We start from the raw sequence: 14,109 nt of genomic DNA, 5'->3' as shown, positions 1-14,109 counted from the left end.
ACCACAGAGTTCAAAGTTGTAGTCCGATTTACGTGAAAATTTGAGTAGAATTAAAATACTAAGTATGCATGTCAAATTTGGTTGAAATCGGTTCAGATTTCAATAGCTTCCATATATATGCTTTTCCGATTTGGGCAAAAATGACCAAAATACCCACATTTTTCTTATAAAATCGCCACTGCTAAATCGAAAACTTGTAAAAGTGACTCAAATTTTTCTTTATTTCCAATACATATTTATCGACCGATAAATCATAAATACACTTTTACGAAGTTGCCTCAAAATTGGTTCAGATTAAAATGTTTCCCATATTTTTTTACTAACATAGTGTACCATCCCAGAGCATTAGCCGACTTAAATTTTAAGTCTATAGATTATAAATTTTGTTCAGATGGAGTCAGATTTAAATGTATATATTTAGGACAAAAACCTTTATATATATAGCACCCAATACATTTGACGGATTTGATAAAGTATCGAAAATGTGGATTTACAAAGTGGTGCAGGGTATAATATAGTCGGCCCCGCCCGACTTTAGACTTTCCTTACTTGTTTTTAATAAAAATCAATTCATTTTAGCATCAGTTTAGCAAATGGACTTTTTTTCTTTGTGAGGTCCAAACATTTATATCATATATAGCGATATTCAACCTAAATGTATATTTATTTTTGCCTTTATTATTAACTAGATAAGACATATTATTTACCCAGCAAAAAAAGCGTCGCCAAAAAAGTAATGAAAATGTTCTTTTTGGAGACGGAAGTGATGCAAAATTGACGCAGAAGCGATGAATTTAAAATGGGATTGTCATAGGACGTAAGTTCCCCATTTCAACAGCCGCTGCAATGAATTTGCATCACTACTTTAGGTGTGATCCGAATTCAATGTTTTGGATGTAAATTAAAATATTCTGTGATATTTTGTCAAATATAAAAATTATATAATTTTGTATAATTTTTAATGGGTTCTAACGCTTATCGGAAACATTTGACCTCAAATATTTTCAAAAATACACAATTTTTACAGATTGGATTTCGCATTTTTGTCGGCAAAATTTAAATGATTTGTACTATTTTATGAATTCTTACTCTGTTTTTAACATACTTGAAACAAAAAAAGTTAAAATTATCCATTAAAAGTACGAAAAAACCAAGTTATAAAAAATTGAATTAAAAGAACTTCCTGGGCAGTTAAAATAAAGAACATAGTTGGGAGTGCATCTTCAGGAAGTGCTTTTAAAGTTGTGCCTTTGAAAGAATTTCCAATTTTTTTTGCTGGTATTTAAATTATTTAATTTTTTATTTATTTGAAAATAATTTTTTTACAACAATAACAAAAGTGCTTTTGCTTTTTTTTTAATTTCATAAAATACAAAATCTTTGATAGATATAACACCATTCTTCTTCTTAAGGATCATGACTCCTAATTACTTGTGGTTCACCATCACAATCAAAAGTTACTTGAATACCATTGGGTAACCAAGGACGTGCCCAAATGGTCACATTACATTTCTTTGTATTGCCATCTTTGTCAATGAGATCAGCAACCATTTTGGTTTTCGTTCCGGCAACAACTTGTCTGGTAGCTGAATAAACTTTTCCCAATCTGATGAAGATAAAATAGAAATGAGTAATAAATAAATAATTAATGATGCTTTCTTGCAATATGACATTATTTCCAGAAATAGGCTTACGTGTAATGTGGACCATCTCCTGTAGCCAATTTAGATAATGATTTGTTTAAGTCATCTTCAACTTTCTTCAGATCGCGGACAGGTGTAGCACCTCCTACTACCTGGCAAAGATAATTAAATTAAGTGTGATTTTTTTTTTACGGAAAAAAAGAGTTAAATTATTATGAATCAACATTATAATTTATAAATTTATCCTCTGCTCCACTATTTGGGGAAAAACAGATGTCAAATTCCGATTTACTTTCCCCTAAAAAAATTTTGTTTTTGGTTTCTCGCATCTTCTATCCCCTAAAGATAAATCGGGAGACCCTTACCTCCAGATTTCGAATTTCAGACAAATCGTATACAAATTACGGTCCCTAGAAACCAAAGAAGTCACATCGATGTATTTGGGCACTATACCAAAACATTGACCGATACACACCATATTCTGCACACCTATTTATGGACCTATAATACCTCTAGATTTTGAATTGCATGAAGATTTGAATTTAAGTCATAACGGATATAAATTGCAGTGTCTAGATTCTTAGGCCACAAATCGAGTGGTGAGTTTAACCTTCAAATGATTCGTGTCAAAATTTGACGTCTGTAAGTCAATTAGTTTGTGAGATAGAGCGTCTTTTGTGAAGCAACTTTTGTTATTGTGAAAAAAATGGAAAAAAAGTAATTTCGGTTTTGATAAAATACTGTTTTCTGAAGGGAAAAAATACGTTGGAAGCAAAAAACTTGACTTGATAATGAGTTTCCGGACTCTGCCCCAGGGAAATCAACAATAATTGATTGGTATGCAAAATTCAAGCGTGGTGAAATGAGCACGGAGGACGGTGAACGCAGTGGACGCCCGAAAGAGGTGGTTACCGATGAAAACATCAAAAAAATCCACAAAATGATTTTGAATGACCGTAAAATGAAGTTGATCGAGATAGCAGAGGCCTTAAAGATATCAAAGGAACGGGTTGTCATTCATCAATATTTGGCTCTGTGCAAAATGGGTGCCGCGTGAGCTCACATTTGACCAAAAACAACAACGTATTGATGATTCTGATCGGTGTTTGCCGCTGTTAACTCGTAATACACCCGAGTTTTTCCGTCGATATGTGACAATCGATGAAACATGGTTCCATCACTACACTCCTGAGTCCAATCGACAGTCGGCTGAGTGGACAGCGACCGGTGAACCGTCTCCGAAGCGTGGAAAGACTCAAAAGTCCGCTGGCAAAGTAATGGCCTCTGTTTTTTGGGATACGCATGGAATAATTTTTATCGATTATCTTGAGAAGGGAAAAACCATCAACAGCGACTATTATATGGTGTTATTGGAGCATTTGAAGGTCGAAATCGCGGCAAAACAGCCCCATATGAAGAAGAAAAAAGTGTTGTTCCACCTAGACAACGCACCGTTCCACAAGTCATTGAGAACGATGGCAAAAATTCATGAATTGGGCTTCGAATTCCTTCCCCACCCACCGTATTCTCCAGATCTGGCCCCCAGCGACTTTTTCTTGTTCTCAGACCTCAAAAGGATGCTCGCAGGGAAATAATTTGGCTGCAATGAAGAGTTGATCGCCGAAACTGAGGCCTATTTTGAGGCAAAACCGAAGGAGTACTACCAAAATGGCAGCAAAAAATTGGAAGGTCGTTATAATCGTTGTATCGCTCTTGAAGGGAACTATGTTGAATAATAAAAACGAATTTTAACAAAAAAATGTATTTTTCTTTTTTAAACCGGGGACTTATCAGCCAACCTGACAATTTATAAATTTTTATTCAAATTAATAAACATCTAAATAATCGTATTTCACTTGACCACAACAATCCTTTTACAACTATCTTAAAATGCACTAACAGCTTGAAAGCGCTGTTATTGGCGTCGTCCTAAATGTATCTAAAAGGGCACCTAATAATTGCACTCATGCGTTGCTTTTATCTAGTAACTTGGCGTGGTACAACTTGTCAATAGTGACGGCACTTTTGCAACCAGTTTTGGATATCGAATACGACTGTTTTCGACGTGGTGAGAATTCGTAGAAGCGCCGTCAAATTCAAAAATGGCAGGGTTTGATTAAAAGAAATCGTCCTAAAAAGTAACTGAAATACTGAATCTTTAGATTTAAGATAAAAGCGCTTCAAATACAGGCTAAAACATATTTTGAGGATTTGGCATCTTTGGTTTAAAGTTTTTTTTTTTTTTTTTTTTTTTTTTTTTTTTTTTTTGGAATAAGAAAACATTTTTTACTTTGAAATATCCGTTATAATTTGGATTTTTAAACTGATATTTGTTTGAACGTGAATAGCTTTGTTAATAAAGGTTTGTATTAAGTTCGAGTTTACGGTGAGTACTAAGTTCGAGTTTAAGGTGAGTACTAAGTTCGAGTTTAGCCGCTAATTTTCACTAAAGTGAAAACTAAATCAGTAAAAGAAGTCATAAAGTTATACATATTTGTTGCAGATTTCATTATAACTTGATGGGGAGTATCCCAAAGCAAATTTTCACAAAGTTTGTATTCTTTAAAATGGATTATTAAAGAGAAGTAATCGTGAAAAAATGACTTTAGCCGCTAAAATCGTAATTTTTTCACGATTACTTTTCTTTAATAATCCATTTTAAGGAATACAAACTTTGTGAAAATTTGCTTTGGGCTATTCCCCATCAAGTTATAATAAAATTTGCAACAGATATATATACTTTTATGCTTTTTTTCTCAGATTTAGTTTTCACTTTAGCGGCTAAACTCGAACTTAGTACTCACCTTAAACCGGAAAAAGCCAATGAAAATTCGATGAGATCTGTATTCTAATTTAAATTTTATTGATTCTAGATGTAAAGCTAGATAGATCGCTAAAAAATATCTTTATTTTAAGGAAGCCGTATCTTTGCCTCGGAATCAATACCAAAATCCTTAAGGGAAGGTCAAAATTTTTGGATCCAAGTATACTTTTTTTTAAGTGTATGCAAGGTAACAGATACATATATCCGTTGGATGGTGAAATTTGTGTAGATTTAATCTGAAGGGCAATTTTGTTTGCCAAAAATTTCGTTGCGGAGGAAAGAATTTTCTCTTGGGTTTAGATAAAAACAATTTAGCGAACCAAAATCAATCCTCTTCAATTTGAAAGTGATGTCTTTTCTTATATATCACATATATTTTTTGACATTTATTATTGGCCGCAACACCCAATATGAAAGAATATTTAACTATAAACAAATTTCACTGATTCACATTCGTTAACAGATGGTTGTAAAAATTCAATTTCAAGCTGATAAACAAGTGTTTATCACAACCTCAATTTTTCATTCAAAACTTTTTTTTTATTTTACTATCCGTATAGTATTCTGTCGTTTCGTTTGTAATCAAAAGTTTTAACATTTATTCCGATAGGCGTCAACATATCAAACAAACAAAAACAAAAAAGCGATTCAATCAACCGGCAATGATGATGATGACGACTTACTTGTTGTTCAGCCATAGCAATGGTCAGATAAAAACTCAACAGAATTAAAAGTTTTGTCGCCAACATTATTTATACTTTATTAAAAGAGCGTAAAGCTTTTTTTATTCACATTCAGGCTCTTTCACAATGGAAGGTGGTAGAATTGAAATCGGTGTCTTATCGGACACAATGAATGGTCAACTAATGTAATACTCCAAGAAATTTCATATATTTATAGATATGTAAATTACAAAATCCAATGGAATTTTTTATTTCGCATAAAAAAAGAAAAAGAAAATTACTAAATTAAACAAAAGTCTATATAAATAAACAAAAAGAGCATATAATTAATAATGCAACGACATAATAAACAAGACAAGATGAATGAACCTTACATAGTATCGATGTTCTGATTTTAGTCAGTAAGAAATGTCGGAGATTATATTGGAACTTTCGATCTCTTAATCGAAAGCCAAAAGAACTTTTGATCTCTTTATCATAAAAAAAAAATAATAAATATACACTCAAAGAAATTCGAATGAGATTATTTATGAATTTATATCAACTTACAAATTCAAATTGGCCGAATCATTTGTGCTATATGCTTCTTTTAATAGATAAAGGTGCGTACTATGTTCGGTTTTCGAGTTGAAAACCACTTCATTTTCGCGATTACTTTTCCTTAAATAATCAAAATTATAAATGAAAATCTGTAAAGTCTTGTCAAAATCTAGAGGAACAAGAAACTGCGCATCAATTGAGTTAATTTAACCACGAATAAAATAACCACGAAGTAACCACGAAAATTTCAACGCGAAAAGCGAACATAGTACTTACCTTAAAGCTAAAGTCTAATTTAGCTATTGTTTAAATATGTAAGAGGGGCAATCGGGACAAGAGCTGTGATGCGCTGTGGAGACGTATACCTCTTTACCGATGTTCGAGTGGACTGTATGAGGAGCAGGTCGCTGAAGTCGACTTCCGAGACGCAAGGGGCTTCATTAATAAAGAGGAATTCAATATTTGAATACTGAGCCAGACATAATATCTCTCGGAAAGAGATATCATGGGCAATGGATAGAGAAGTAAAAAAAGGAGTGTATGTTAGGTTTAGGTTCGTGTATATTTGGGATTCTTGTATGTGCTCGCCGTTTTAATATGTAAATGTAAGTGGCTAAGTTTTCTTCTTTCACTTGCCAAGAAATATTCCAATAATAATTGACTATTCACAATAACGCACTGTGATCTTAAAACTAGAGTAATTCATGGTATCTTTGATTATTCAAACGTAATAATTGATATACAAGATGTAATATAAAACATGTAAGTCTAAACTTGTAAGTTTAGACATATCGCCGGGCCAGATAAATTTATATCGGATTGCAACATAAGACTGAAGCGAGTGCTCGAATCGCTTCTGACAATAGTTGTTGATTTGTAGTCGATTGTAAAGTTGCTGATTCGGAGTTATTGGTGCTGCTGTGGACGGCTTGCTGGTTGTGTACTTCTGCGTACATTGCGATTGCGTTGCAAATTTGTGGGTGGATTTATATTCCGTTGGCGGCTTCCATCCTGGAGGTAGATGGCATGCAGAAGAGTATGGTGTGGTCTTCCACACTTGCGCTGTGGAGACGTATACCTCTTTACCGATGTTCGAGTGGACTGTATGAGGAGCAGGTCGCTGAAGTCGACTTCCGAGGAATTCAATATTTGAATACTGAGCCAGACATAATATCTCTCGGAAAGAGATATCATGGGCAATGGATAGAGAAGTAAAAAAAGGAGGGTATGTTAGGTTTAGGTTCGTGTATATTTGGGATTCTTGTATGTGCTCACCGTTTTAATATGTAAATGTAAGTGGCTAAGTTTTCTTCTTTCACTTGCCAAGAAATATTCCAATAATAATTGACTATTCACAATAACGCACTGTGGTCTTAAAACTAGAGTAATTCATTGTATCTTTGATTATTCAAACGTAATAATTAATATACAAGATGTAATATAAAACATGTAAGTCTAAACTTGTAAGTTTAGACATATCGCCGGGCCAGATAAATTTATATCGGATTGCAACATAAGACTGAAGCGAGTGCTCGAATCGCTTCTGACAATAGTTGTTGATTTGTAGTCGATTGTAAAGTTGCTGATTCGGAGTTATTGGTGCTGCTGTGGACGGCTTGCTGGTTGTGTACTTCTGCGTACATTGCGATTGCGTTGCAAATTTGTGGGTGGATTTATATTCCGTTGGCGGCTTCCATCCTGGAGGTAGCTGGCATGCAGAAGAGTATGGTGTGGTCTTCCACACTTGCGGCACATGTTTGGAGATCTACAGTCCCGGAATCTGTGGCTTCGTGCCAAACAATTTATGCAATAGACTTCTTTGAGTACCATGTTCTTCCTTTCTTTGGGCGTCATCCACAAGAATTGTGGGCACACTTTTAATGGATGGACTTTTTTACAGAGTTTACATCTATATATACCTGGTGTTGTTGAGGTTCTGGAAGAAAAACAATAACAGTTATGGGAAACAATTTCGAAAATATTGAATAAAGTGAGCTACGTGTATCATAGACCATTATTAAGATACAGAATTTTCACCAGGAGAATCTGCAAATGGAAGATACCATAGGTTCGCAATGGGTCTCTTAATGATGCCGGTGGCAGTTCTAATATCCACCACACGAATGTGATTATCTGATCCTTGATATATCTTATCGATTCTACCCAACCTCCAATCGTTGGATGGCAGTAAATCGTCGTAACAACCACTAAATCTCCGTGTTTAAGGTTTGGCACAGCATTTTTCCATTTGTAACGTTTTTGCAGTGCCTTTAGGTAATCCTGTTTCCATTTAACAGCGAGCTGATGATGAAGAGCCTTAAGTTTCAACCACCGATTTGTGAGAGATATATTTGGTGAAAGTGTTTCTGGCAATGCCATTAAAGGGGCACCTCTTAAAAAATGGCCTGGGGTTAGAGCTGTTAATTCGGTGGGATCCTCCGAGATCGCGGATATGGGACGCGAATTTAAAACACCTTCAATACGAGTTAATGTAGTAGAAAATTGCTCGAAGGTGAATTTATGGGATCCAGCCATGACCTAATAGTCATTGTTGACCTAATAGTCATTGTTGATGGTTTTTCCCTTCTCAAGATAATCCATACAAATTAGTTCATGCGCATCCCAAAAAACAGAGGCCATTACTTTGCCAGCGGACTTTTGAGTCTTTCCACGCTTCGGAGACGGTTCACCGGTCGCTGTCCACTCAGCCGACTGTCGATTGGACTCAGGAGTGTAGTGATGGAGCCATGTTTCATCCATTGTCACATATCGACGGAAAAACTCGGGTGTATTACGAGTTAACAGCTGCAAACACCGCTCAGAATCATCAACACGTTGTTGTTTTTGGTCAAATGTGAGCACGCGCGGCACCCATTTTGCACAGAGCTTCCGCATATCCCAATATTGATGAATGATATGACAAACACGTTTAAGGCCTCTGCTATCTCGATCAACTTCACTTTACGGTCATTCAAAATCATTTTGTGGATTTTTTGATGTTTTCGTCGGTAACCACCTCTTTCGGGCGTCCACTGCGTTCACCGTCCCCCGTGCTCATTTCACCACGCTTGAATTTTGCATACCAATCAATTATTTTTGATTTCCCTGGGGCAGAGTCCGGAAACTCATTATCAAGCCAAGTTTTTTCTTCCATCGTACTTTTTCCCTTCAGAAAACAGTATTTTATCAAAACCGAAATTCCTTTTTTCCACTTTTTCACAATAACAAAAGTTGCTTCACGCTCTATCTCACAAACTAATTGACTTACAAACGTCAAATTTTGACACGAATCATTTGAAGGTTGATACTATATAAAAATAATATGCATTTAATACTAGCGACGCCATCTATGCGTCAGACCGGGGACTTATCAGCCAACCTGTTACAATGCGTACGATGATTGAAGAGTTGAAATTTCTCTTTGAAATCAAAAACTAGAATAGTTTGCCGCAAACAGAAAAAAATCAACCAAAAAAATCAAAATTTAAAATCAAAAATTTAGATTTAATTCTTACTCGTATGTTAAATGAAATTAATTTAGCTGTTGAACCATATTCTATTTTTGAATTTTGTTGCCCATTCTCGGTTGGAAAATGTCGTGAGTCTCGTGAATTTGTGAATCGTGCGTGAGCGTGAGTCCTTAAAAGTAGTTCTTGCGTGAATACCGGTTTTCATTTCGTGAATGTGCGTGAGTGTGGTTAGCTACCACACGTATCGTGCGTAAATAAACATTTTGTTTCGTGAATGAAAGTGAAATTTCACTCACGTGCATACTATCTATCTTAGACTAGGCAACAATTGTTTTTCCTGGCGTCGTAACCGGTTATTCGGTTTATATTTACATATTTCAAATAATTCCAACCAAAATGAACGATTGTCGTTGATTCTATTGCATAAAAGCTTGTTTTGATAATGAAAATTAAATTGTTTTTGATAATGGTGGGCGAACATCCCCTTACACTTACAGATTTGGGTGTCCCAACATGGCAAAATCAAAGTTCGTTTGATTTTATGCCAACGCGTTCGTGCAACTCGCGAAGTTCTCGTGACGAATAATTTTATGAGTAATTTACCTGTAGAACCTGACAAAAACATGAGTATGATTAGAATCGATAGCATTATTAAACTATTAGCATTCTAGGTCGTGAGTGTATTTTTCCGGAATTCGTTACTCACACACACCCACGAAGATATTATTTTCGTGGCTCACGCTTACGCACGACATTTGGTTGGTTAATCACGCGTGAGTCACGAAAATGTTTGTGCATTACGACAATATTGTGTCACGTGCACATTTCTAGTGTGGACGGCGCATCACAAACATATTCTCACAGCTGATGTACATCCAATAAAATTTTCGCCATATCCCCTGCCAACATTTTTATACCCTCCACCATAGGATGGGGGGTATATTAACTTTGTCATTCCGTTTGTAACACATCGAAATATTGCTTTAAGACCCCATAAAGTATATATAATCTGGGTCGTGGTGAAATTCTGAGTCGATCTGAGCATGTCCGTCCGTCTGTCTGTTGAAATAAACGCTAACTTCCGAACGAAACAAGCTATCGACTTGAAACTTGGCACAAGTAGTTGTTATTGATGTAGGTCGGATGGTATTGCAAATGGGCCATATCGGTCCACTTTTACGTATAGCCCCCATATAAACGGACCCCCAAATTTGGTTTGCGAGGCCTCTATTTAAGAGAAGCAAATTTCATTCGATCCGGCTGAAATTTGGTACATGATGTTAGTATATGGTCTCTAAAGACCATGCAAAATTTGGTCCATATCGGTCCATAATTATATATAGCCCCCATATAAACCGATCCCCCGATTTGGCTTGCAGAGCCTCTAAGAGAAACAAATTTCCTCTACGACTGTTTTTGACGTGGTGGGGATTCACAGAAGTGCCGTCAAATTCAGAAAATGTTGGCAGGGTAGTAACAAGACATATTTTTGACGGTTGGATGTACTCAGCTGATGCAGAGAATGAAGCCGCCGAGTCGCTCCGCCGATTTTAGCCGTCGCCGACCCGTTTTTAGCAGTCGACTCAAATTTAGCCGCATATTAATCTAAAATATTGATTTATAGCAGCAAAATTTAATAATATTTGTTATAGTTTTTGCCAAAATTTTGAACTTTCCACTTTCAATCAATTAGTACCAAGTTGCTATAATAGTTTTACAAAAATTTAGCTCAAAAAATTTGAATTAAATGTAAATTTGATTGTAAGATTGGTTGTACATCTAATCTCATTACAATTCGGAAAACTTCAAATTGATTTTTTAATAGATAATTTTGCGCCGCCGAACAGACAATTTTTTATCGGCTTAGCCGTCAAGCCGCTATTATAAGAGTTCAGAGCCGAGCCCCAATTTTGCGGAATCAAGACGGTATACAAATATTTAACGCCGGTAAAAAAACACGTTCATTCTAAAATCAAGTGGAAATGTATTTTTATTGCGCCGTTCAATTATAAGTTTATCCGAATGATAATACTCCGTTTAATAAATAAAAACAAATGACTTTGCATAATTTTTGCCTCACAGCTGGGAGAAAATTTTTTTTAATCTTATTAATATATTTTTCAATCTTGTTTTTAATGCGCCTTGCAGACTATAAGTTTATCCAGACGACAGTGGTCGTGTCGAACATATCCCATATATTGACCGCATTATAAGTTAAGTCCGAAGGCATAATCGATACTGCTGCATGTTTATGGGATCGATAACACATTTACCGATTATTTAGTCATCAACGAATTGTCGTATCGATTGGACACATTGTAAAGAAAATACGGGAACAGACCGATTATTGTATTCATGTGCGGCGTTTCACATCAGCTGCTTAAGAAGTCCCTTTACACCTCACCAAAAGCGAGAAATTTACACTAGCATTTGTTTTGGGAAAGTGTTAAACAACACCGCCGCCGCTTGATGTTTATTTCTTCAAGTTTGAGAAAAAACAAAACAAGTTTTGTAATGAGTAGTTTACATAAATTCTCACGCAAGACAACGGTTCACGATGAAATCTTTATTGATTTTATGGAAAAGAACAGAGAACTAGCAATGGGTTTCTGCAAAAGGGATAAATATACACAAAACAAGTTGTGGAGTGAGTTGGCGGAAAAGTTAAATGCATGCGGACCAATTGATAGAAGTATAGCCGAGTGGAGAAAAGTAAGTACTGTGAAGCGTGTAAACTATGAAAGCCTCTAAAGTGGACAATTTTCATGAGACTTTTATTATTATTAAAAGTATCCTCTCGTAAGTTTGGTTGGTCTCCACCAAATGTGGACCAAATTTTAGGTGACCGTGATAATCCACTTCTGACTTGTTTCAATGTATATGGCAAAAATTATTTTCTAAGAATTTACTTCATTTATTATTTTATAGACATGGACGGATTGGAAACGCCATATAAAACACAAGATAGGCCATAACCAAAGAGAATCCCAAAGCATAGAGGCAGGACAAGTTAACAAATGTATGTTGTCCACTTTGGAAGAGCGAGTTGCCATCTTATGTGGATTGTATGCCATGGTGGATGATGAAAAGAACGGTGAAACCAATAAAAATGGGAATGTTGCCACAAGTTCCAAGACAATAGTAGAAGAAAACACAACCGACGGTCACAGTGACTCCATGTTTACTGTAGGCGCAGACACACCACCACCAGCAACAGAATCATCAGCATCCAGTTCTGATGATACAACACCCAAAGAAACTGTTACTCCAAAACGCAAGCAACGAAAGAAACCCGATGTGAACTATATGATGTCTGAATGGTCCCGAAATTTCAAAACTATGTCAAGAGAAATTAAAAGCCTTCGTGAATCCAAAGAAAAATATAAAAAACGACTTCGAATTATAGATAACAAATTAGATAAGATTGAGAGTAAAATGGATGAATTAATTGGTTTGAAAAAGGAAGAAATAGCTGAAATGAAGAGGCATCACATAAACTTGGAAAAAGAGTCACTTACACGTAGTGTTTTATGTTTTATAGGAAAAACTTCTCCATGACCATGAGAGTTAAGGTGATTGTAGTATACCTTACTCTTATTTGATTTGTTGTATTAAATTCAAATTTTATTTATCTTGAAGAAAATATCAAATTTTCCTTCAAAAGGTCCCAAACAAAATCTCACGCGAAAAAATAGTTTTTTTGAGGTGAGTGTGGATGGCGTGTAGTGCATGTGAGACATGACGTGAATGGAGACGTGTAGTGTATAGTGGGCGACGGGAGACAAACTAAAGACACGTATATTTAAGTTTACTTTCAAAAACATAAATAAATAAATATTGATTCCTTATTGTACCATCAATAAGCACAAACACACATACGCATATAATGTTCATATAAAATAGTCCATATATTTTGTTTGTTTCTAATAAAATATTAAAAAACCAATAAAAAAGAACACGCAGTAAATGGAGTCATAATCTTCGAGACCATATGATGGTGTCGAAGGGTATTATATTTAAAACTTGACATCTAAAAAACATTTATTGATTTTTTATCTTTTTCTAAAAAGAAATGTATTTTTATTGATTTGTTTAACGTTGGTTCTAGCACGGACCTTATCACAAATTTCAGTGACGTGTGAATATCACTCTCTCTCCAACGTAACACCACGCACGTTGAAAGTGCTTAAATAATAATCGAATTAGACATAGCATCTGAAAATAAAAAAATTGAATTAATGGGGGAAAAGTAGCAACATAATTAATGGTATACCTCAATTTGGAACAAGCAGATTTTTTTATCCAAGAAGCCTAGACGCTCCAATGAATTGTTTACTTGGCATAACCCACAATCTACCAAAAAAGTTAGATTTTCTACTGTTATTGTAAATTGATATAATTCTTGATGTTTTTGACGAAATTTTGACAAAATTTTCTATAGAAAAAAAAATTTTGACAAATTTTTTGAAATAAAATTTTGCCAACATTTTCTATAGAACTAAAATTTTGACAAAGTTTTCTAAAGAAATTCATTTTTGACAAAATTTTCTATAGAAATAAAATTTTGACAAAATTTTCTATAGAAATAAAATTTTGACAAAATTTTCTATAGAAATAAAATTTTACCAAAATTTTCTATAGAAATAAAATTTTGACAAAATTTTCTATAGAAATAAAATTTTGACAAAATTTTCTATAGAAATAAAATTTTGACAAAATTTTCTATAGAAATAAAATTTTGACAAAATTTTCTATAGAAATAAAATTTTGGACAAAATTTTCTATAGAAATAAAATTTTGGACAAAATTTTCTATAGCAAATAACATTTTGGACAAAATTTTCTATAGAAATAAAACTTTGGACAAAATTTTCTATAGAAATAACATTTGGACAAAATTTTCGATAGAAATAAAATTTTGACACAATTTTCTATAGAAATACAATTTTG

At 34.5% G+C, this 14,109-nt stretch overlaps 2 protein-coding genes across 3 annotated transcripts; one reads left to right on the top strand and one right to left on the bottom strand.

Annotated features, from left to right (window-relative positions):
* Positions 1-1,266: 1,266 nt before the first annotated feature.
* LOC142219427 (sarcocystatin-A-like) lies at positions 1,267-5,348 on the bottom strand. Its single transcript, XM_075288416.1, has 3 exons — positions 5,151-5,348; positions 1,695-1,795; positions 1,267-1,606 (listed from the first exon to the last, which is right to left on the bottom strand). Exons 1-3 carry the CDS (start codon positions 5,214-5,216, stop codon positions 1,408-1,410), a joined length of 366 nt encoding a protein of 121 aa, XP_075144531.1. The 5' UTR covers positions 5,217-5,348; the 3' UTR covers positions 1,267-1,407.
* A 5,965-nt stretch (positions 5,349-11,313) lies between these two features.
* LOC142222521 (uncharacterized) lies at positions 11,314-13,127 on the top strand. 2 transcript variants are annotated; one of them, XM_075292696.1, is made up of 3 exons: positions 11,314-11,872; positions 12,089-12,732; positions 12,800-13,127. In XM_075292696.1, the coding sequence occupies exons 1-2, from the start codon at positions 11,630-11,632 to the stop codon at positions 12,716-12,718; spliced, it is 873 nt and encodes a 290-aa protein (XP_075148811.1). In that variant the 5' UTR covers positions 11,314-11,629; the 3' UTR covers positions 12,719-12,732; positions 12,800-13,127. The 2 variants fall into 2 exon arrangements, with proteins under 2 accessions (XP_075148811.1, XP_075148810.1); XM_075292695.1 differs by having other exon boundaries at positions 11,315-11,872; positions 12,089-13,127.
* The last annotated feature ends 982 nt before the right edge of the window (positions 13,128-14,109 follow it).

This window comes from Haematobia irritans, chromosome 1 (assembly GCF_050003625.1).
Source record: "Haematobia irritans isolate KBUSLIRL chromosome 1, ASM5000362v1, whole genome shotgun sequence".
Classification (NCBI taxonomy): Eukaryota; Metazoa; Arthropoda; class Insecta; order Diptera; family Muscidae; genus Haematobia; species Haematobia irritans.
This window is presented reverse-complemented; position numbering and strand designations above follow the sequence as displayed.

Excerpts from the sequence above, each read along its gene's own strand:
- LOC142219427 (XM_075288416.1), bottom strand. The coding sequence starts at position 5,216 with ATGTTGGCGACAAAACTTTTAATTCTGTTGAGTTTTTATCTGACCATT. Across the intron at positions 1,796-5,150 it reads TTGCTATGGCTGAACAACAA|GTAGTAGGAGGTGCTACACC; the intron begins GTAAGTCGTCAT and ends TATCTTTGCCAG. Across the intron at positions 1,607-1,694 it reads GGAGATGGTCCACATTACAC|ATTGGGAAAAGTTTATTCAG; the intron begins GTAAGCCTATTT and ends TATCTTCATCAG.
- LOC142222521 (XM_075292696.1), top strand. The coding sequence starts at position 11,630 with ATGTTTATTTCTTCAAGTTTGAGAAAAAACAAAACAAGTTTTGTAATG. Across the intron at positions 11,873-12,088 it reads GTATAGCCGAGTGGAGAAAA|ACATGGACGGATTGGAAACG; the intron begins GTAAGTACTGTG and ends ATTATTTTATAG.